We start from the raw sequence: 25,374 nt of genomic DNA on the forward strand, positions 1-25,374 counted from the left end.
ATTACTATTAAGTAAGAGCTGTCATTTATGGTATGCAAAATGGATACCAGCAGCAGTGGGAGTGAACAATAAACTTGGAAGCATCCAAAAGTGGAAGGATAGGTCAAATATTTAGATTGGTTATGGTAAAGGTGCAATGATTATATAGATGGAGAAGTGTACTGGGAAGAGTTAATATGAGTGGCACATTATCTTCTAGTCATTACAGAGAAAGGTCATGGTAAGATTTTGCTAAAATAAAATGATGAAGGCAAGTTCTCCAGAGATAACCTAACAAATTTTTTTATTAAAAAGTCATTTACCCAGACCACAGTGCTGGTTTCAAGGATTTGTTCTTAAAAGGGGTGAAAACTTGTTCATGATGTAGTTAGAAAACTTTGAACAGCTAGCTCTCAAGAACACAAATGGAATGGATTAAAAGTGACACATCAATGGTTGGCTGGTTTAAATTAACCTGGGTTTGTGCCATGACAGGCACTTAAGAAAACCCAGAAATGTCATGTAAGGTGTTGGAAGATGTAGACCCCTGAACAAGCCCAACCTACAGACATGTAAAAAAATAATGCAGCTTAGCTGGTAGGAATAATGCAAACAGCTGTGCATGGTTTTGGAATAAAAAGCAATGATTACCTCTGATATTTTGTTAAAAAGAATGGCACACTGTATGCTGTTGGGCTTTTGTGCCTTTCAACTTTGCTGCAATAACAAACTTATGCCAAGTTGAGAAGATGCAATAAGTTCAACAACATCCATTGTGACATTCTTTTCAATGAGATAATTTGCCTCAAAGAGAGGGTCTTCCAAGATGTTCTGTTCTACAGCCCCATGACCCTCATGCCAGAAAATACAGGGATGCACTGCATCTGTTGCCAACTTGTCCATTGGCAGTTGGCAATCGAGAAACATCAAGAGGGGCAGGCACTCACGCTTTAAGTGACTGTAGCAGGATTTTGATGCCCTTTGAAAGCATCATAAGGTTGAAATTGCCTTCACCCATTAGTCTCTTCAGGACTAAGATTGTGGCCTTGTCAGTACCAGTTACAAGATTCAACCTCTCCTGGTGGAGGCTTTGATGGAGCCTGGTTTGTATTGTAGCCACCTGATGACTAGGGAGATGAGAGGTATGGAGTCGACAGGTGGTATCAGCAGGAGAGCTGTCCTCCTACACCCCCTTCCTGTGGAAACCAACCTTCACTGTTACACAGGAAACACCCCCCTCCTGCTAACCACTGTACAGAGACCAAAGAAGCGAACCTCTGGGATAACACTACAGCTGACCTCTTTCTTGAGCTGCAAGGAGAACCTCCCAGCACCAATCAGTTGGTGCTCTGGTCAGTCAGCCAGACTTCGTAGCCAATCAATCAAAAATCAACCGTTTAATTTTTAAACCCATTTTCAGGTATGAATATTCCATACATGTACCCCTGGTACCACTCGCCCATTTCAGATAATAGCAAGGACTATACCGATAGGGATAATAAATGAACTTAAAACAGATGCTTTATAATTCACCTGCTGAAACAAAGAATTATAATTTACCTGGTGAAATGCAAAATAATAATTTACCTGCTAAAACGAAAAAGAAACTCATACACCAAGTTGAGAAGGCACAATATAAGCTCAACGGCATATCGAGTGCCATTTTTTTCAACAAAGTTTACCTCAAATATGGTCTTCTAAGATGATATTAATATTTTTATTATTTTTTTTTTTTTTTTTTTTTTTTTTTTTTTTGCTCTATCACAGTCCTCCAATTCGACTGGGTGGTATTTATAGTGTGGGGTTCTGGGTTGCATCCTGCCTCCTTAGGAGTCCATCACTTTTCTTACTATGTGTGCCGTTTCTAGGATCACACTCTTTTGCATGAGGCCCGGAGCTACTTCAGCCTCTAGTTTTTCCAGATTCCTTTTCAGGGATCTTGGGATCGTGCCTAGTGCTCCTATGATTATGGGTACGATTTCCACTGGCATATCCCATATCCTTCTTATTTCTATTTTCAGATCTTGATACTTATCCATTTTTTCCCTCTCTTTCTCTTCAACTCTGGTGTCCCATGGTATTGCGACATCAATGAGTGATACTTTCTTCTTGACTTTGTCAATCAACGTCATGTCTGGTCTGTTTGCACGTATCACCCTATCCGTTCTGATACCATAGTCCCAGAGGATCTTTGCCTGATCGTTTTCTATCACTCCCTCAGGTTGGTGCTCGTACCACTTATTACTGCAAGGTAGCTGATGTTTCTTGCACAGGCACCAGTGGAGGGCTTTTGCCACTGAATCATGCCTCTTTTTGTACTGGTTCTGTGCAAGTGCCGGGCATTCACTTGCTATGTGGTTTATGGTTTCATTTTTCGTATTGCACTTCCTACATATGGGAGAGATGTTATTTCCGTCTGTCATACTTTGAACATATCTGGTTCTTAGGGCCTGATCTTGTGCCGCTGTTATCATTCCTTCAGTTTCCTTCTTTAGCTCTCCCCTCTGTAGCCATTGCCAATTGTCATCGCTGGCTAGTTCTTTAGTCTGTCTCATGTATTGTCCGTGCATTGGTTTGTTGTGCCAGTCCTCTGTTCTTTCTGTCTTTCTCCTGTCTCTGTATATTTCTGGGTCTTTGTCTACTTTTATTAGTCCTTCTTCCCATGCACTCTTTAGCCACTCGTCTTCACTGGTTTTCAGATATTGCCCCAGTGCTCTGTTTTCGATGTTGACGCAGTCCTCTATACTTAGTAGTCTCTCCCTCCTTCCTTTCGTGTTATGTATAGTCTGTCCGTATTTGCTCTTGGGTGTAGTGCTTTGTGTATTGTTATTTGGTTTCCTGGTTTCTGATATTATTATTAATTATTATTATTATTATTATTATTATTTTTCTTATTTTATTATTATTATTATTATTATTACTAATATTTTATTAAAAGTGATTGCTGCCTCAGCTGCATTAATTTAATAAAGGTTCTTCTCTATTTTTCTAATTATTGTTTTCTTATTGTTGCTTAAACTGGTGAGCAACTCAACAAAGGTTGACATACCTCAATTATGTAATCGTCAAAGTCGATTGGATTTTTATTGGTAAAAAATTCCAGTGGTGGTAGTCAAATTTTCGGGTATATCCCGTAGAGTTTATTGCAGGTAGAATTTATATTAAATTCTATTCTTTTCTATTCTATTTCTGGGGCTGCAACGTTTCGTCTGAAAAACCTGACATCCTTTTAGGCAGAGGTGGGTGATGGACTGAAGTGAGAGGGTGTGTCCGTCTGCTTTTATTGTGGCAGTGCAGCGGGGGCCTTCGTGCCACTGCCTTTTCATTGACTAGTGAATGAGGAGCTGCTTTATGATTGGCTGCCTGGCTGCTGGCTGAAGCCAGCTCCCGAGCGCATGCTCAACAGGCGCGCAGATCTTTTCAGCTGCATGGCATCATGCCTGGCTTCATTTTGATTGGTCAAAGGCCGCGTGATGTCACTGCTGGTCGTATTCATGGTATTAATGTTGTCTTCGGTGTTATTTTCCTCTTGAATTGGGGCGTTTTCGTGCAACGGTATGGTGAAGTTTGCCTTACTGGTGTGTTCCTTCGCATGCATGTCGGGAGCAAAAAGGCCTCCTGTGTCGTATTCATGGAGGGCTTTTGCTCCTGGATGAGTAACGCCTCCAGAAGGCGCAGAAGGTGAGGCTTGGGTGCTCTCCCTATTATCCTAGTTTTGTGGATAATACGGTCGTGGGAGATTGTGTCTCAGTGGGCGGTGAGGGCGTGATTCTTGATAGCCCGTTCTTGGGCGTGACAGATTCTCTTCGAAAGACGCATAGTAGTCATTCCAATGTACTTCCCAGGACATCCTCGGGCAGGGTATATGTATTGGTATACTACATTCATCTGCTTGAGGGGGTCTCCTGATGGCGGTGAGGGGTTATTTTTCATGATTAGGTCTCTTGTTTTCCTGTTTTTGTAGTATATTATAAGGTCCACCATCTTGCCTTCTTCAATGGGAAGGATGTTCTCATTGATGATCATCTTCGACTTCTCCTTCTCGCAGAAATCGCTATCCCCTTTGAGGCACATTCCTAAATTTGTCTTCTTCGTGTAGACAGAAGTGCAGAGACCGTCTTCTGTCTTCGTTATAAGGACGCCGAGGAAGGGGAGCCGATCGTTGGTGCTAAACTCGACTGTGTAGTTTAGCACGCTGTATTGCTGTAATCGGTGACGAAGGGCTTCTACCTCATCCTCGGTGTCTACTTGCACGAAGATATAGTCTATGTAACAGGCGTATATGCGGAGGTGCTGGCTCTGGGCAAAGACCCTCTCTTCTACGGCACCCATATAGAAGTTGGCAAAAAGGACTCCCAGAGGAAAGCCCATGGCAACGCCATCTTTCTGGCTGTATACATCTTTCCTCGGTGGGTGGAGAAGGGGGCCCTCCCACGGAACCCCATGGAAGACATCAAAAGGGACGCCAACCATGTCATCAGTAGCATCAATGCGGCAACCAACGCAGTCCACCTTCCACCCATCCAAAGGGCTTCAGCCTTGGTTACCTCTACGGGAACGCGAAAACTCATAAGGAAGGCAACCCTCTCCGTCTGATTATCAGTCAGACGCCCACCCTGACTTACGCCTTGGCCAAGCTCCTCAATCAAATTTTGGCTCCCTACGTCCCAAACCGCTATAGCCTGAGTTCATCGGTAGAGTTCCTTGAAGAAATTCGCGACTCTCCCGGCACTGGCATCATAGCGTCCCTCAACGTAGAATCCCTATTTACCAATGTTCCCATCGACGAGGCCATTGACATCATCATGGATCGTGTCTACCGAGACCCGTCGACGGCCCCACTCAATATCCCAGAAGCCTCTTTGCGCATCTTGCTGGACATCAGTACAAAGAGGGCCCCCTTCTCCACCCACCGAGGACAGATGTTCCGCCAGAAAGATGGCGTTGCCATGGGCTCTCCTCTTGGAGTCCTCTTTGCCAACTTCTATATGGGCAACGTAGAAAAGTGTCTTCGCCCAGAGCCAGCTCCCCCACAAATACGCCCGTTACATAGACAATATCTTCGTGCAAGTAGACACCGAGGATGAGGTAGAAACCTTCGTCGCCGATTCCAGCAATGCAGCGGCTAACCTACACAGTCAAGTTTAGCACCAACGATCGGCTTCCCTTCCTCGACGTCCTAATAACGAAGACAGAAGACGGTCTCCGCACTTCTGTCTACACGAAGAAGACAAATTTAGGAATGTGTCTCAACCGGGATAGCGAGTGTCCTGACAGGTTTAAGAGCACTACCGTCAGGGCCTTTGTGAAAAGGGCCCTCTCCCATTGTTCTACCTGGCAGGACACACACCTCGAGCTTGATAGAGCTTCACATATGCTCGTGAACAATAGATATTCTAATAAGCTCATCAACCGAGAAGTACGCACCGCTCTCGAAACATGGTACTCAAATGAGGAAGAAGACCCATGACCCCGCCCCACCGAGAACATCAAGATATATTATAAGGCCTTCATGCACTCTCAGTTCTGCGAGGAGGAGAAGTCGATGAAGAAGATCATCAAGGAGAATGTCTTTCCCATTGAAGAAGGCAAGATGGTGGACCTTATAATATACTACAAAAACAAGAAAACAAGAGACCTAATCATGAAAAATAACCCCTCACCGCCATCAGGAGACCCCCTCAAGCAGATGAACGTAGTATACCAATACATATGCCCCGCCCGAGGATGTCCTGGGAAGTACATTGGAATGATTACTATGCATCTTGCGAAGAGAATCTGTCACGCTGCAACCGTATTATTCGCAACAGTAGGATAATAGGGAGAGCACCTGAGCCTCGCCGTCTGTGCCTTCTGGAGGCGATACTCATCCAGGAGCAAAAGCTGTCCATGAATACGACGCAAGAGGCCTTTTTGCTCCTGACCTGCATGCGAAGGAACACAACAGTAAGGCAAACTTCACCATACCGCCACACGAAAACGCCCCAATTCAAGAGGAAAATAACACCGAAGGCGACATTAACCCCTTTAAAGTCCACCCTGTTTTAGGTTTTTAGGGAAATATTAAAAAATCCTTTTAGTATGTTATAGTATGAGTAAATACAAGACCTTTTTACTCCTGTGCACTTTTACAAAATTTCCAAAGTAAGCGAAATAATTGCATGCAATGAAGTATCCCGTATGGGAGCCTCGGGCGACCTTAGGCGGACCACGCTCATCCCGTATGGGATCTATTGGGCCGTGCGGGCAACTTTTTCAAGTTTATAAATAATGTTGATTCGCCCACAAAACATATGATTATTATTGATGAATCACTTTTTGCGTTCCACAATGTATAATAGAAACACATATATGGCTTTACAATTTAATTAATATAAAAAATAAGTATACAATAAATACAAAAATAGTATAAAAATACAGAAAACACTATAAAAAAAACTCGAATACAAAAATAGTATATAAATACACAAAACACTGTAAATAAAATAATACAAAAAAAAAAAAATAGTAAAAATAAAAATAGACAAAACACTATAAACAACTCTCATACAAACAACTTATTTCGAAATCTTATGGAACAAAGCAAAACAATTCCTTTCTTCAGTAAGGCAGGGCAAAGGGCCACCTTGCAATCCTCACACATCCAGCGGGATCTGTGGATGTGGCCTGCACCAGAACAGAACTTGCAAGTCTGCCTCATGGAGACATGCTTTGGCATGTGTAGGGCAGTGGCATTCTGGCGTGTCTCAATACTTGGCACAACTGCCCGTTGGCCCCTTCTTGGCAAAGTAAAATCTCTGGTGCCAAGAGAATTCCTGGTTATTCTGAAGGTTGACGACTTGAAGCTTCTGAGCCAATTGGAGATATCCAGACGGAAGTCCTTGAGCGGCTTGGGGTTTTCCTGCAAAGCCAGGCAATCCCTCTTGTACAAAATCCAGGCGTTGCAGATGATCAAGTCAAGGAGGTAAGCAAAGAGCCTCATGTAGTACCTCTTTGCTTTGAAGGGGGTCCTGTACAGGTGTGTCAACATGTCACTCTTGTCAATGCCCCCCATGCGGTTGTTGTACATCTGGATGACAGATGGGCAAGGAATGGGAAACCTTCTTCTTGGCTGCCCTGTCGTACCGCTCCACTGTTCCCATGGGCTCCACACCAACATCAGAGGACAAGATTGTCACAACGCTGTTGTCCCTTCCATCTTGCAACAAGGATGCCATCAGAAGAGACATAGTCCAGTGTCCCCTTTGTGTCGCTTTCTTGTTCATCTCCTTCACAGACGTCAGGGGAGGATGACCAACTCGGTTTTCCCTGGCAGTGCCCACTACCGGCATCCATACTGTGATCTCAGGTACTTGGCCAACCCTATACTTGTGAAGTAGTTGTCTGCATACACTGCTGAGTTTCTGGGGTCCTTGATGGTATTCACTAAGGCGACAACAAACTTGGAAGTTACAGACATGGCTTTCTCCTCTTCAGATAGCATAGTATGGTGGCTCACAAAGGTTGTCTCCCCTTGGTACATGAGAATATCATGCACAAACCCATCCACACTGGAGCGGCAGAACAACTTGAAGCCCCACTTGTCAGGCTTCTTTGCGACATACTGGCGAAGGTTACCAGCCCTTGTGCCCTTATAGGCGACCATCACTTCATCAATGGAGTGGATAGGAGTCTCAGGAACTTTCAGGAACTCTCTGGTGACGCTTGGGAAGGGGGACTCTCACCTTGAAGAACCGTTCTTGGGATGCAGCTGGCCTGTCATTGTCTCTGAAGTGAAGGGAAGATCGAATTGCCTTGAAGCGGTTCCTGGACATGAAGTCTGCAACTTGAGGAATCCTGGTCTTCACGGCCCAGAAGTCAACTATGCTAGGAAGAGGAACCGGCCAGGCCCATGTACACGATGAGGCCAAGGAAAACCATGAGATCCTCTTCTGACATGTGGAAGTTGTGCCTACATCCTTCTGTCTTGAGTACAGGTTGGATTGATACACAATGTGTTCCCTCAATTCAGTTGTGAAGAACTGGGAGAAAATATTCATAGGTTCCTCAAATAGTCAGGCTTCTGATGAATGAAGTTGGGCAGGCACGGATATCAATGTCTTCCTTCTTCCATTCATCAGCACGAGACCTCTTAGGGTTAGGCTCACCTTCCTCTTCCATAGGCATCGCTTGAGGGACAACAACATTGACCTTGCGAGCTGAAACAAGAATAAAGTAACATAGTAAAACAGTAAATGTGTGTGGTGCGCATGCAGTGTATGTCAAGTGAGTATGCATGGTGTGTGCACGTGTATGTCAGTGAGTATGCTATGCGTAAACAAAATAAGTTTTTTTTAAAATACCCAATGTTTACAAACCATTTAAAGGGCAACAAATTTAAATACCATTATAACAACGAGACTTTTAAATACAATGTTTACAACACATTTCTCTCTCTCTCTCTCTCTCTCTCTCTCTCTAAGGATGTCTCATACTAACCTCTAGAGTTAGGAGGGTCAAAGGCATCGTCCTGAGTAAGGCCTTCGTCAGGAACGTAGGTAGGGTCGTCATCATCACTGTCAATGTCCAAAGGGCTCACGTCGACATCACTTCCTTCAGCGTCGTCAGGGGCTACCCATGGTACACGTTCCTGAGTCTCCAATGCAGCATTGCGTTGCCCATAAAACATACTGCTTTGGAACTGCAAAAATAAAAAAAAACAACTTTAAAATCATGTAATGAAAGAAAAATGTAACTTTCCCTAACAAAAACCTATCATTCAATCCCTTGTAAGGTAATAATTTATATGCACATGAACCTAACATCTATAAATCATCACTATTATATCTAGATATATTGTTAAAATTATTCACAAATGTCTAAAACAAGCACTAAAAAAAATTACTTGAACGTCGTATTCTACTGGCCGTTGTAACCGTTACGGTCCGATACATCCCTCATGGGATGAGCGTGGTCCGCCTAAGAACGACCGAAGTATCCCGCAAGGGATCTATACTTTTTTTTTTTGTCACTACGACACGTCAGTAACACTACAGCCCTTCAAACCAACATCAAAAGGTGTAAGATATCACTAGGCTTCACTATCCCACAGTCATGTGTGCTTACCATGATTACGAAGTTCGGAGGGGGGGGAAACTTGGAGGTTACTGCAGCACGTCTTGACTGTTTTCCAACTTGCGCACGACTGAGGTGTCTGTCGAAGGCCCTCCAGTCTTTGTGCGAGGGCCTGGTGGCTTCTGATTGGTTGATTCGAAGAGCAGAGGAGTGTAGCTATGAGTTGCCAAAGCGTCAATTTCATACAAAGCTCAAACTTGTTCACCACGACTACCGAAAGTAGCTGTTTTAAAGATCCCAAATTGGGATCTCTTGGTCGTTAAAGGGTTAATACCATGAATAATACCAGCAGTGACGTCACACGGCCTTTGACCACTCAAAATGAAGCCAGGCATGATGCCATGCAGCTGAGAAGATCGGCGCGCCTGTTGAACATGTGCTCGGGAGCTGGCTTCAGCCAGCAGCCAGGCAGCCAATCATAAAGCAGCTCCTCATTCACTAGTCAATGAAAAGGCAGCGGCACAAAGGCCCCCGCTGCACTGCCACAATAAAAGCAGACGGAATCACCCTCTCACTTCGGTCCATCACCCACCTCCACTTAAAAGGATGTCAGGTTTTTCAAACGAAACGTTGCGGCCCCACAAATAGAATAGAAAAGAATAGAATTTAATATAAATTCTACCTGTAATAAACTCTACGGGGTATACCCGAAAATTTGACTACCACTACTGGAATTTTTTACCAATAAAAATCCAATCGACTTTGACTATTACATAATTGAGGTATGTCAACCTTCGGTGAGTTGCTCACCAGTTTAAGCAGCAATGAGAAAACAATAATTAGGAAAATAGAACCTTTATAAAATTAATGCAGCTGAGGCAGCAATCACTTTTAATAAAACGTTTAAAAGAGGGTTTACTTCCAGCATCATCATCATAATAATAATAATAATAATAATAATAATAATAATAATAATAATAATAATAATAACAATGATAATAATAATAATAATAATAGTGGCGCCGTGGCAGAGTGGGTTAGGTCATCAATGGACTGGTTAAGCAACATTGGGGCTGGTCAGTCGTTGGATGGGTGACCGCTCTCCTCGGCGTTGATTCCTTGGGAAAGGATCTTTACCATAATTTCCTCAGTCTGCTCAGCTGTAAATGAGTACCTATCCCTGATGGGGTAGGGTCCAGCTATGGGTTAAACAGCAAAACTCAGCAATGATGTTAAGAAATGAAGGAATAAACGACAACGACGTAAATGGAACCTCTGGCAACAGAGGAGCTTCGTCCGGCAGCCAGGTATTTAACCCAATTGAAGGGGAAGATGGTCAGGTACTTGGAGGTCGTCATCCAGCAACTGATCACCACAATAACAGGAACCAACAGCTTGAGATTGGAGCTACAGAAGCAAACCAAAGGAAGAAATGGACAAGAGAAGAAAATAAGGAAATATGGAGATGCTACATCAGAAGCAACCCGACGGAGAGAGGATATAGAAGAAGATTGGTCTACATCTGGAATGAGAGGAATAACACCCCCAAACAGAGCAGAGGCTGGCAGACCAAGTAAGGAACAAAGAAAAAGAACTGGCTCTCCCCAACAGAAAGAGAAGAACTGGAAAGGGAAATGTCACACGACAACGAATTACACGAAGACGAACTGAGAGACGATGCCACAGAAGACGACAGGGATGATGAGGTATCAAACAACGACACACGAAGAAACACCGACGAAGTAACAGAGAGGACGGAATGGGTAGAAAAGATTACACAATGGATAGAGCCAGATACAGAGAGAACAAAGATATCCTCCATGAAAGCCTACAATACCAAGAAATTAAGGGAGAAAACAAGTGAGGTCAATGAAATAATGGGCGTAATACACACCACCAGTATCACAGAAACAAATAACTTGGTATATGCAGGAGCAAAATTAGTAGCAGAACTGATGTGGATTCGTACACCAACACCCCCAGCACAACCAACCCAACAGAAACCAAAACAGCAACCTCCTTGGAAAAGGCGCCTGGAAAAGCAAGTCATGGTGATGAGATCTGACTTGAGTAAACTGAAAGAGATGTCAGAAAAAGGCTAGGAAGCAAGAAAACAAGGGAGGAACTCAACGAGAAATACAAAGTACAAGAGAGGGGACTAAACAACACAATAGATGTAAAACAGAGGCTTAAGGCCAAAGCACATAAGATCCAACGGTACATGAACAGGAATAAGGGTTACCAACAGAACAAACTATTCAAAACCAACAAGAAAAGACTATACAGCCAACTAAGAGGGGAAGACAACCACCAAGAAATTCCTGAAGCCGAACCAAGTAAGAGACTCTGGGAAAACATATGGAGCAATCCGGTATCACACAACAAACATGCAACATGGCTCCAGGAAGTCAAGGAAGAAGAAACAGGGAGAATAAAACAAAGATTCACAGAGATCACGACAGACACAGTCAGACACCAACTAAAGAAAATGCCAAACTGGAAAGCCCCAGGTTCCGATGAAGTCCATGGATACTGGCTCAAAAACTTCAAGGCCCTACACCCACGAATAGCAGAACAACTCCAGCATTGTATCTCAAATCACCATGCACCCAAATGGATGACCACAGGAAGAACATCCTTAGTACAAAAAGACAAGAGTAAGGGAAATATAGCCAGTAACTACAGGCCTATCACCTGCCTACCAATAATGTGGAAGTTACTAACAGGTATCATCAGTGAAAGGCTATACAATTACCTAGAGGAGACAAACTCCATCCCCCACCAACAGAAAGGCTGCAGAAGGAAGTGTAGGGGCACAAAAGACCAGCTCCTGATAGACAAAATGGTAATGAAGAACAGTAGGAGAAGGAAAACCAACCTAAGCATGGCATGGATAGACTATAAGAAAGCCTTCGACATGATACCACACAAATAGCTAATAGAATGCCTGTAAATATATGGGGCAGAGGAAAACACCATCAGCTTCCTCACAAATACAATGCGCAACTGGAATACAATACTTACAAGCTCTGGAATAAGACTAGCAGAGGTTAATATCAGGAGAGGGATCTTCCAGAGCGACTCACTGTCCCCAATACTCTTCGTAATAGCCATGATTCCCATGACAAAAGTACTACAGAAGATGGACGCCGGGTACCAACTCGAGAAAAGAGGCAACAGAATCAACCATCTGATGTTCATGGACGACATCAAGCTGTATGGTAAGAGCATCAAGGAAATAGATACCCTAATCCAGACTGTAAGGATTGTATCTGGGGACATCAGGATGGAGTTTGGAATAGAAAAATGCGCCTTAGTCAACATACAAAAAGGCAAAGTAACGAGAACTGAAGGGATAAAGCTACCAGATGGGAGCAACATCAAACACATAGATGAGACAGGATACAAATACCTGGGAATAATGGAAGGAGGGGATATAAAACACCAAGAGATGAAGGACACGATCAGGTAAGAATATATGCAGAGACTCAAGGCGATACTCAAGTCAAAAATCAACGCCGGAAATATGATAAAAGCCATAAACACATGGGCAGTGCCAGTAATCAGATACAGCGCAGGAATAGTGGAATGGACGAAGGCAGAACTCCGCAGCATAGATCAGAAAACCAGGAAACATATGACAATACACAAAGCAGTACACCCAAGAGCAAATACGGACAGATTATACATAATACGAAAGGAAGGAGGGAGATGACTACTAAGTATAGAGGACTGCGTCAACATCGAGAACAGAGCACTGGGGCAATATCTGAAAACCAGTGAAGACGAGTGGCTAAAGAGTGCATGGGAAGATGGACTAATAAAAGTAGACGAAGACCCAGAAATATGCAGAGACAGGAGAATGACAGACAGAACAAAGGACTGGCACAACAAACCAATGCACGGAAAATACATGAGACAGACTAAAGAACTAGGCAGCAATGACACATGGCAATGGCTACAGAATCAACCATCTGATGTTCATGGACGACATCAAGCTGTATGGTAAGAGCATCAAGGAAATAGATACCCTAATCCAGACTGTAAGGATTGTATCTGGGGACATCAGGATGGAGTTTGGAATAGAAAAATGCGCCTTAGTCAACATACAAAAAGGCAAAGGAACGAGAACTGAAGGGATAAAGCTACCAGATGGGAGCAACATCAAACACATAGATGAGACAGGATACAAATACCTGGGTATAATGGAAGGAGGGGATATAAAACACCAAGAGATGAAGGACACGATCAGGTAAGAATATATGCAGAGACTCAAGGCGATACTCAAGTCAAAAATCAACGCCGGAAATATGATAAAAGCCATAAACACATGGGCAGTGCCAGTAATCAGATACAGCGCAGGAATAGTGTAATGGACGAAGGCAGAACTCCGCAGCATAGATCAGAAAACCAGGAAACATATGACAATACACAGAGCAGTACACCCAAGAGCAAATACGGACAGACTATACATAATGCGAAAGGAAGGAGGGAGATGACTACTAAGTATAGAGGACTGCGTCAACATCGAGAACAGAGCACTGGGGCAATATCTGAAAACCAGTGAAGACGAGTGGCTAAAGAGTGCATGGGAAGATGGACTAATAAAAGTAGACGAAGACCCAGAAATATACAGAGACAGGAGAATGACAGACAGAACAAAGGACTGGCACAACAAACCAATGCATGGAAAATACATGAGACAGACTAAAGAACTAGGCAGCGATGACACATGGCAATGGCTACAGAGGAGAGAGCTAAAGAAGGAAACTGAAGGAATGATAACAGCGGCACAAGATCAGGCCCTAAGAACCAGATATGGTCTAAGAACGATAGACGGAAATAGCATCTCTCCCATTATAATGGGTATCAGAACGGATAGGGCGATACATGCAAATAGACCAGACGTGACGTTGATTGACAAAGTCAAGAAGAAAATATCATTCATTGATGTCGCAATACCATGGGACACCAGAGTTGAAGAGAGAGAGAGGGAAAAAATGGATAAGTATCAAAATCTGAAAATAGAAATAAGAAGGATAAGGGATATGCCAGTGGAAATCGTACCCATAATCATAGGAGCACTAGGCACGATCCCAAGATCCCTGAAAAGGAATCTAGAAAAACTAGAGGCTGAAGTAGCTCCAGGACTCATGCATAAGAGTGTGATCCTAGAAACGGTTCACATAGTAAGAAAAGTGATGGACTCCTACGGAGGCAGGATGCAACCCGGAACCCCACACTATAAATACCACCCAGTGGAATTGGAGGACTGTGATAGAGAGAGAGAGAAAAAAAAAAAATAATAATAATAATAATTAAGATAATAATTAGAATAATAATTAGGATTTAAAATTATTAGAATTAGAATAATAATAATAATAATAATATATTATTATTATTATTATAATAATAATTATTATAATTTTTTTATAATTATTAATATTATAATTATTATAATTATTAATATTATAATTATTATAATTATTAAAATTATAATTATTATAATGATATTAATTATCATATTAATTATAATAACAATTATAATAATTATCACAATAATTATAATAATAATTATCATTATAATCATTATCATTATAATTATCATCATTATAATCATTATCATTATAACGATTATAATCATTATCATTATCATTATAATCAACTATCATTATAATCATTATCATTAATATTATCATCAGTATCATTATAATAATTATCATCATTATCTTATAATCATTATAATTATCATCATTATCATCATTATAATTATAATAATTAACACTATAATCATTATTATCATTATAATCATTATCATTATTATCACTATAATTATTAAAGTCATTATCACTACAATCATTATCATTATAATTATTATAATCATTATAATTATAATTATTATAATCATTATCATTATAATCATTATCATTATCATCATTATAATTATAATCATTATCATTAAAATCATTATCAATATCATTATAATAATTATTATAATCATTATTATCATCATAATCAGTATCATTATAATCATTATCATCATTATCATTATTTTATCATCATCATTTTCAATCATAATCATTATCATTATCATCAGTATAATCATCATTATCATCATTGTAATCATTATCATTATCATCATTATCTTCATTATTATTATAATCATTATAATCAAACTCATTATAATCATTATCATTATAATAATTATTATAATAATTATCATAATCATTTTTATCATTATCATTATCATTACAATCATAATCATTACAATAATTATAATTATAATCATTATAATCATTATCATTGTAATAATTATCATTATACTCATTATCATTATAATCATTATAGTAATTATAATAATTATTATAATTTGTATTATTATTATCATTATCATTATAATAATTATCATTATAATAATTATAATAATCATTATAATAATTACCATAATTATTATACATCATTATCATAATTATAATCATAATCATTATCATCATTATCATTATAATCATTATCATTATTGTGATCATTATAATCACTATAATCATTATCATAATCATCATCACCATTATCATAATCATCATTATAATAATTATAATAATTATCATCATTATAATAATTATCATTATAATAATTTTTATCATTATAACCATTATCACTACTATAATCATTATCATTATCCTTATTATAATTATTATCTTTATCATCATTATAATCATTATCACCATTATCATTATAATCATTATCATTATTGTGATAATTATAATCATTATAATCATTATCATAATCATCACCACCATTATCATAATCATCATTATAATAATCATAATTATCATCATTATAATAATTATCATTATAATAATTTTTATCATTATAACCATTATCATTATACTACTATAATCATTATCATTATCCATCATTATAATTCATCTAATTATATCATGTTATTAGCTTATCATCATTATTAATATTATTTATTATCAGTATCATATATTCAATATAAACATTTTAATTAATTATTCTTAATCATTAATATAATCATCATTATAATAATTATCATCATTATAATTATCATCATTATAATTATTATCAATAATCATTATAATTGATTAATAAATTTTTTTTTAATTATCATTATAATCATTATCAATTATTAATCATTATGAATCATTATAATGATTATCAATATTGTTATAATTAATATCATTATAATCATTATCATTATAATCATTATGATCATTATCATTATAATCAATATTGTTATAATCATTATAATCATTACAATAATTATTATGATCATTATCATCATTATCAACATTATCATTATCATCATCATTAGCATTATCATCATCATAGCATTATCAGCATTTAGCATTATCATTATTATCACATTAGAAATATTATTATCATCATTATCATCATTGATTAGGTAATTATTATCATCATTAATCATCATCATTATCATCATTATCATCATTATCATCATTATCATCATCATCATCATCCTCATTCTCATTATCATCATTATCATCATTATAATAATTATTATCATCATTATCATCATTATCATCATTATAATCATTATTATCATCATTATCATCATCATTATCATCATTATCATCATTTATAATCATTATCATTATAATCATTATCATTATCATTATAATAATTATCATTATCATTATCATTATAATCATTATCATCTTTTTTATTATCATTATCATTATAATAATTATCATTATCATCAGTATAATCATCATTATCATTATTATTATAATCATTACCATTATAATCATTATCATTATAATCATTATCATTTTTTATTATAATTATCATTTTTATTATCATTATCATCAGTATAATCATCATTATCATCATCATTATTATTATAATCATTACCATTATAATCATTATTACCAATCTTATCATTTTTATATATTATCATATTATCATTATCATCAGTATAATCATCATTATCATCATCATTATTATTATAATCATTACCATTATAATCATTATAACCAAACTCATTATAATAATTATCATTATCATAATTATCAGCATTATCATAATCATTATAATTATAATCATTATAATCATTATTAGAATCATTATAATCATCATCATCATTATAAGAATTATAATCATTATCATTATTATCATTATCATCATTATTCATAATATTATCATTATCTATATCACTTATAATATTACATCATCATCATAATTATAATCATAATCATTATCATCTTTATAATCATTATAATCATAATCATCATTATCATTATAATTATTATCATTATCATTTGAACAGAAATCCTAGGGAGGAGAATGAATAGACCAACTAAAATCCAAACTTACTTATTAGAAATGACTGAATAGGTGAACAGTAACTGCTTGTTGGTTCTCTGGACTGGATTCTATCAGGTAGAAGAAGACCGATGATACCAGATCTCCCAATCCTCCCCAATTCCGTCCCACTCACTAAAACACGAGAAATATGAGAATTAAAAATTTGAAATTCCGAAAGCACAGCGAAGTAATACACTAGTTCCGTCGTAATAACTGAAATTCCGTACAAGTGAATATGGCAAGAACTCTTCTTACAAAATTAAGAGAAACCTTTATAGCAATGAAATCCGCTAAATATGAATATGAAATCTAAAGTGTGGCAACAAGCCTATACTATATTAATTCAAAGATAAGTTTACGAAAGCTGGATCACATACTATAAACCAACAAACCTATACGGGAACAACGTGAATGAACAAAATGAAAAGAACTGCTTTCGTTTAAGGATTACGATGAATTAGCGAGCTTTATTATTTAAAAGGGCTGAATGCAAGGAGCAGATTATTTAAGGAATCTTGGGAAAAATCTTAAAGCCACGAAATCACGGTGTCTAATGAAAGTGACATACCTCAAGAAATTTCCATCCTTAAAACTGTTAGTACAAGACATCAGTTGATGGTATGCGACGTCTGCTGTCGTTGGTGTCGTGGCTTGAGGCTACTGTAGCAGATGAGGGTTAATTAGTGCTCCATTACGAGTGAAAGTTCCACAGAATACTGAGTTTCCAGTCCTTCGGACTATGAAGGAGCTGTGAGCTGCGCTGCAAACTATGATGGAGCTGTGAGCCGAACTGCCAACCTTCGGCCCTTCTTGCTGCGAAGAAAAACATAAACAGCCGGTTTCTACCCGAGTGGAGTAATTTCAGGCAGTCAAAGTTCTCCAACAAGGATTCGGGAAGGAGGTGGTGTCACTTTAAACTCCGTGATTTCTATACAAATTTACATTAACAAAAGCAATTATTTTAACATTTGTCACAAAAATGTTAGAGAAAAAGTTAAGTTAACGTTACTAAAAAAATATTAGAAAAATGTTAAAAGTCTAAACAAATAACTGAAAATTTATATTTTCTTCATCATTATCACCATAATTATTAAAATTATCATTATAATAATTATCATTATTATTATAATCATTATCATTATGATCATTATCATTATAATCATTATCATTATAATTATTATAATCATTATAATAATAATAATAATAATAATAATTTCAGTCCCTCAGCAGTTATCGCTTGATAATGTCCTGTCGATCAGGAGGAAACGTCGCGTGAGAGAGAGAGAGAGAGAGAGAGAGAGAGAGAGAGAGAGAGAGAGAGAGAGAGAATTGTATAAGCAATAATAAATCAAATGACTCAACCGAATTTTACCATGCCCTTTGGTGCGTTGCTCGCCAGTCTAAGCAACAACGAAAAAGCCGTCATCAGAATGATAGAGAAGACTCTTTATAAGATTAATAGTGCTGAAGCAGCAGTCATTTTTAACAAAAAAAAAAAAAAAAATAATAATAATAATAATAATAATTAGGATTTAGAATTATTAGAATTAGAATTGTAATAATATTAATTATAATAATAATAATAATTATAGCAATAATTATTATAATAATTATTATAATTTTTATAATGATTAAAATTATAATTATTATAATTATAATTATTAAAATTATAATGATTATAATTATATTAATTATCATATTAATTATAATAAAAATTATCATAATAATTATAATGATAATGATTATCATTATAATCATTATCATTATAATTATTATAATAATTGTCATTATAATGATTATAATAATTATCATTATAATTATTATCATCATCACTATCATTATAATAATTATATTCAATATCATTATAATCATTATCATCATTATCGTTATAATCATTATCATCATTATAATCATTATCATCATTATCATTATTATAATTATAATAATTATCATTATAATTATTATCATTATCATTATAATAATTATCATTAATATCATTATTATAGTCATTATCATTATAATCATCATTAATATCATTATCATTATTATAGTCATTATCATTATAATCATCATTATCATCATTATAATTATAATCATCATCATTATCATTATAATCATTATCACGAGATGCTGAATAATATATGGCAAAATCATCCATGTAAAGGTTGCTTTTAATTCCAAAAGGTAGATTTTTATTAATATCATTAATTGCCAGTGTAAACAATGTGCCACTAAGGACACTTCCCTGTGGAACACCATTTTCAAGTGGAAATGTTCTGGACAATACATCATCGATTCTCACTTGAAAACTACGATTCGTTAAAAAGTTTTGGATGAACCTAGGTAAATGTCCACGGATGTTGTTATTTTGTAAATTTTTTGATATAGGGTACCTCCAGGTAGTATCATAAGCCTTTTCGATGTCAAAAAAGACTGCTACAGTTATTTGCTTTTGCTCAAATCCTCTTCGTATATGGTCTTCAAGGTTAGAGAGAGAATCTAACGTGGATCTGTTGCACTGTGACCCAAATTGAGTGGGAGTCCAGATTTTATTTTCTCGAATGTGCCATGTTAATCGAGCATTTACCATTTTTTCTAGTAACTTGCATTAGCAACTTGTTAGAGAAATTGGTCTGTAGTTATTTGCATCACTTGGATCTTTTCCAGGTTTGGAGATAGGAATTATTATAGCTTTACGCCATTTATCAGGAAATAAATTTCTAAGTCATAAATGATTATAAAATTGTAACAAGTATATCTTCGCTAGAGGTGCTAAGTGGCAGATCATCTCAAAACAAATATTTTCACCTCCAGGAGCAGGTTTATTGCTGTTAGTGAGAGCATATTCCAACTCTTCCATATTAAATTTTCTATTATAATATGTCTTCTATTGTTTCGAAATTTATTGTTATTAGTTCGATATTATTTTTCTTTATGCGGAAGTGATCATCTAAATTTCTGTCACTACTTACATTAGCTAAGTTTTCTCCTATTATATTACTTATTTCTTTTGGATTGAGTATTCTTTTTCTGTCTTTTAATATGGCATGTCTGGGTGGTTTCACATGGGTACCATTTATTTTCCTGATTTTTTCCCATATTTTTTGTATGGGAGTATTATTAGAGAGATCTGATACATATTTCCTCCATGAAATTATTCTTCCTTGAATTACTTCCTTTCGAAATTTTGCAGATATTTTGTTGTATATAGGCTTTAATGCCTCAATTTCTAGTAACAATATAGTCATTTTTTGTAAAGTACCTTCTAATATTGGTAATGTTTTATTTATTTTACTGAACTTTCTATTCAAATTATCCAATCGTCTCCCTATTGAGTTTTTTATATTTATTAATTCTGTTAGGTTTTCGGACCACCACGGAACTTTGTGTTTTGTTGGATGGGGTTTTGATTTTGGTATTGCTTTATCAGCAGCATCTTTGATGAAATTAACAAGAAACTTATTAGTTTCATTATGGTCTTTTAGATATTCAAATGGTGGTATACTTCTAGTATGCATTTCATATTGCTCCCAGTCTGCTTTATAAATGTTATAGTGAGGAATGTGTTTTGCTGGGTTATTTTGTAAAAAGGAAATTAATATTGGGAAATGATCACTGGTGTACAAGTCATCAATTGTGTTCCAATCTAATCTGTCAACTATACTTGTTGAACATAGAGTTAAGTCTACAGAGGAAAATGTTCCATGTGTTTTTGAATAATATGTGCTAACTTCAACATCATTTACACAACATATGTCATTTGAATCTATAAGTTCTTCTACTTTACTTCCTGCTCTATTTGAGTTTGAACAGTAACAGTCCCATATTGGGTTGTGAGCATTAAAATCCCCTACTATTAACATAGGTTCTTTGGCATTTTTAAGTAATTCTCCAAGTTTATCAATGTCGTAATTTTTATTTGGTTGGTTGTATAAATTATAAATGACATAATTATAGTTTTTAATTCGAATTTTAATACCTGATATTTGGAGGTCAGCAATGTTTACAGGTACTTTGTCATAACATACTTTGTTATGTACAGTTGGAAACAGGTTTCACTGGTACACCGTCTTGAGGGACTTCGAAAAATTATATGGTAACAGTGTTTACTGAGGGGGATGGGGGGGAGGACTCTTCCTCTCTTAGCAAGAGTTCCACCAATAAGCTCTGGAATTCTTTCAGTGGAAGGAGTCATTAGGTAAGGTAAGAGAAACATACACACACACACACACACACGGAGTAAAAGAAAAAAAAAAAGAAATCTAAGCAGGTTATATCACTGTAACTAAGATTACTGTCTCACTTTTAACATAAGTTTGTTTATTAAGATTCCATTTAACTGTCGTCTAAGCGTTATCTTACCACCGTGTCTGTTATTATATATCGGTCATATTCATTACACAATACTTAAAATTGATCAAAATTTTAGAGTTATATTGGAGAGAGTCAGGAACATCATAACAGGATATTTTAACCTTATCACGTAAGCCAAGTTTATAGTATCGGTTGCAGTGCGTTTCCTACCAATAATATAATAGGAAGCTATAAAGAGAAGCGCAGCAGCACTTCATTGAACATACTCAAAAACTCAGTGAACATGTTGAAAGTGTCTGACACCTTAGCTCCTTTCTCTCTCTCTCTCTCTCTCTCTCTCTCTCTCTCTCTCTCCCATATTAGCTAATTTAAAGTGACATGTCATCTAGAAATACCACTGTGCTAAGTATGCAGTTTTGATATGTCATTAACACCCCCTAATCTTGACTAAACTAATATATGCATATATATTTTTTTGGGGTTTTTTTCGGGGGGGGGGGGGGGGGGGAGTGGTGTCGGTGATTGAGTTCTTGTTGTTAAGCCGTCTTACAGGTTTTGGAATCCTAAAATGTAATTCAAACTGACAAGCTTCTTGCTTTTGCTGTACCTATGTCCTCAGCCTGGTTTTGCTACAACTGAAATGGGTGGGGGCCTAGGGGTAAGGTGGGCCTGTTGCGACCCCGATGAGTGGACGAAGTACTAGATATGCTCGTGGATAGAGTGTATGGCTAACGAAAAGCGCCACTTGAAATTTTTCTTGATTTTCTTTTTAGTTTATTCTTTAATGCCTGCGTGTTTTTAGTATTTATCCTAATATTATTATAGTACTGTAGATTTTTCTGAATACAACAACATTTTACAAGAAGAATTCTTGGGTTAAACTCACTCTCTATTGTAAATACATATAGAATGTGAAAAAGAGAGAGAGAGAGAGAGATGAGAGGAGAGAGAGAGAGAGAGAGAGAGAGAGAGAGAGAGAGAGAGAGAGAAATACTAGACATTACTGAGGAATCAAAATGAAACTACTAGGGACAGAGAAAATTCCACAACGTGTAATGGAAAGTGAAGAAGGACTCCTAAACTTGGGCAAACTTTTAACCATTCCCATATGGTAAACTTAATTCGTTTGCCAATGATAAACAATTGTTGATATTCAGAGGTTTCATGTATTCATGGTTAGGTTTTTTAGTTTTATTCCCTCTTGAATATCTGTAGAGGTTATTCCCTAAACGCCGTTCATTACAATAATTATTACACGATATGGATAAACATATCTACTTGGCTTATATTTTCTAATATATTAATTGTGATACATGTTTTAATGTCATACGGACAGAAATTCCTTTCGCTCTTATCATCATTCGTGTGAGGATAAGAGACAAGACGTCTCTACTGTTAAACAGCCCCTTCAGTCATTTACCTGTCCATTGTGGAAAGAGCTATTTGGAGAAATGTAGTTTGATGATATTGTCCTAGGGTTCTCTTTTTAGATAATTTTTAAAGAAAAAAATCCAGGATAGCGAAATTCCCTTTAGATTTTGAACTCCATTGAAATATCAAATTCACCTTTCTAATAAATAAATTATAATAATCGTGACCTGGAGCTAAACGATATTCATAGGTCTGTTTACGATTTTTGTTTACATCATACGACATGGAAGTTCAGCGGAAGCCATGGGGTAATCCAAATATACATACTCAATTTTTACATTTATTTTTAATATTAGTGAGAAGTCCAGCCACCTTCCTTCTAGATCACCTCTTGCAATCTGTTAGGCATAGAAGATTCATGGTTTCTGACGATCTGTGGTTGGTTGTGGAAGACCTTCCATTGTGTTCCCAGTGGTCCATAAGTTGATCTGGTCTCCTTTCCCTCTCAGGCTTCCAACATTTTACCAAATTAGCCTAAATATTCTCATGAGGTTCATGTCTGTATCCTTACTTGGCCAGTCAAGCAATTGCAGATCCTCTCGACCTTGAAACAGATTCCTGGACTATGCTGGTCGTATGGATGGGGCAGCGGTCGTGAATGAAAATGACATGAGCAGGTGGATAGGGATAATTCCGCTGTTGAAGTGAAAGAAGTTAGAAATCCTGAAGAATTTCAATGTATCTTCACCAATGAACCTCCACTCAATCCTGGTGATATCATCCATACAATGTAAGAAGATCCAGCCCCACACGTTTACTGTGACATGCCCATTCCTGGTCGCCTCGTAAATGTTTCTTCTGTAGTATCTGAAGGGAAAAAATCTAATTTTTAACAATTTACGCTTTGCTTTTCGTAATAGGGAAAATAATGCTATATCGTTTGGGAAAATAAAATGCTAAGTAAGAACCCTTGCAATAAGTTAAGAATGTTTATTCATCTGCAAGGATTAATACTTATAATGGTATTAAGTTTGATCTGCAACGGTCCGTTATGATATGATATTCTTTAATTCAGTAAACAGGCTGTACTCTATAGCTATTATAAGTTTGCCTACGTGATTATTCATAACATTAATAATGCATTTGCTTAATGCCTGAAAGCTGGCCATAGTAGAACTAATGGGGGGTTTTCAATGAAGATTTTTTTATTTTCACACTTCTCGTGGCAATACAATTTAATTAGCGGAAAATACGGTTATTGACAAAATTATTATCTTTTGATTATAATATTACCCTTGCTTATTATTATTATAACCTGACTGTTATTAATGATTATAGAAACTCACCTTATATTACTCGGTCTTCACTTATGTATCCTACCGTGACTTCTGCTAGTAAAAGACCTTTCGTCACTGCATACGACTCGAGACCAAAATTCCATATCCTCCCCCACAAACTGTTGAACAAAGGCAAGACTATCAGCACGATGCCGTTCGGCGAGAAATTCCTTCTTGGCAGGAATTCTATGAGGTATTCCTGCCTCATGCAGACGTCTTCGCACCGTCATAGCCGAGACATTTAATGCCAGACGTTCACGAATAGCAATAGTATTGGTCAAAGGGTCTTCTGCTGCTGCTCGTCGAATGTCGTCGTTATCCTAACGGGTGGTCATTCGTGGTGGAGGTCTTCGAACTGAAATACGTAATTAACATGCAGATACCTAGATAATCAAGATTAATTATAGCCTGTTTACTTATGGGAACGCTATTTGGTATTCTGGGAAGTAAAGAGAAAGAATCACTATTAGAGTTCAACAGGACCAAGGCAACTGTAATTTAGGTTTCATGATTTTACGGGTTTGTAAGGTTCATTGTTTAAAAAATTAATAAATAAATGAAATAAATAAATGCTATCCAAAGTCGGTCAATTTCCCAGTCTAAGCGTGCCTCCTTTTCCATTTATTTATTGTTGTAGGGGAGACGTCAAGACGCTGTGCAACAGCACGTATTGAAAGCCCACTTTCTCGTAGAGCGACGATCTGCACCAGGAGAACCATATGTTGCTGTTCATTTGGAGACTATAACGAATACCACTAGCAGAGGACAGATAACCTATCAAAATTTATACAACACCTCAGTCTAGCCATGATTGGGTGACAAACTTGTTAGCGTGTAATAGGGGTGCTGTAGCAGTGATATCGTTATCACTGAACAAAGTGATATATTAAATCACACGATTACTGGGACTGAGTGACTGATTGGCTGTTACTGGCATTGCAACATCTCAGGTCATTACTGTCATTGATAA

General features: G+C 36.9%; 1 protein-coding gene across 1 annotated transcript; it reads right to left on the reverse strand.

Moving 5' to 3' along the window:
• Window positions 1-8,025: 8,025 nt before the first annotated feature.
• LOC135202868 (uncharacterized) lies at window positions 8,026-9,251 on the reverse strand. Its single transcript, XM_064232323.1, has 3 exons — window positions 9,085-9,251; window positions 8,458-8,659; window positions 8,026-8,177 (listed from the first exon to the last, which is right to left on the reverse strand). Exons 1-3 carry the CDS (start codon window positions 9,085-9,087, stop codon window positions 8,026-8,028), a joined length of 357 nt encoding a protein of 118 aa, XP_064088393.1. The 5' UTR covers window positions 9,088-9,251.
• Between the last annotated feature and the right edge of the window lie 16,123 nt (window positions 9,252-25,374).

This window comes from Macrobrachium nipponense, chromosome 33 (genome assembly GCF_015104395.2).
Source record: "Macrobrachium nipponense isolate FS-2020 chromosome 33, ASM1510439v2, whole genome shotgun sequence".
Classification (NCBI taxonomy): Eukaryota; Metazoa; Arthropoda; class Malacostraca; order Decapoda; family Palaemonidae; genus Macrobrachium; species Macrobrachium nipponense.

Excerpts from the sequence above, each read along its gene's own strand:
- LOC135202868 (XM_064232323.1), bottom strand. Across the intron at positions 8,178-8,457 it reads TGACCCTCCTAACTCTAGAG|CTCGCAAGGTCAATGTTGTT; the intron begins GTTAGTATGAGA and ends TTCTTGTTTCAG.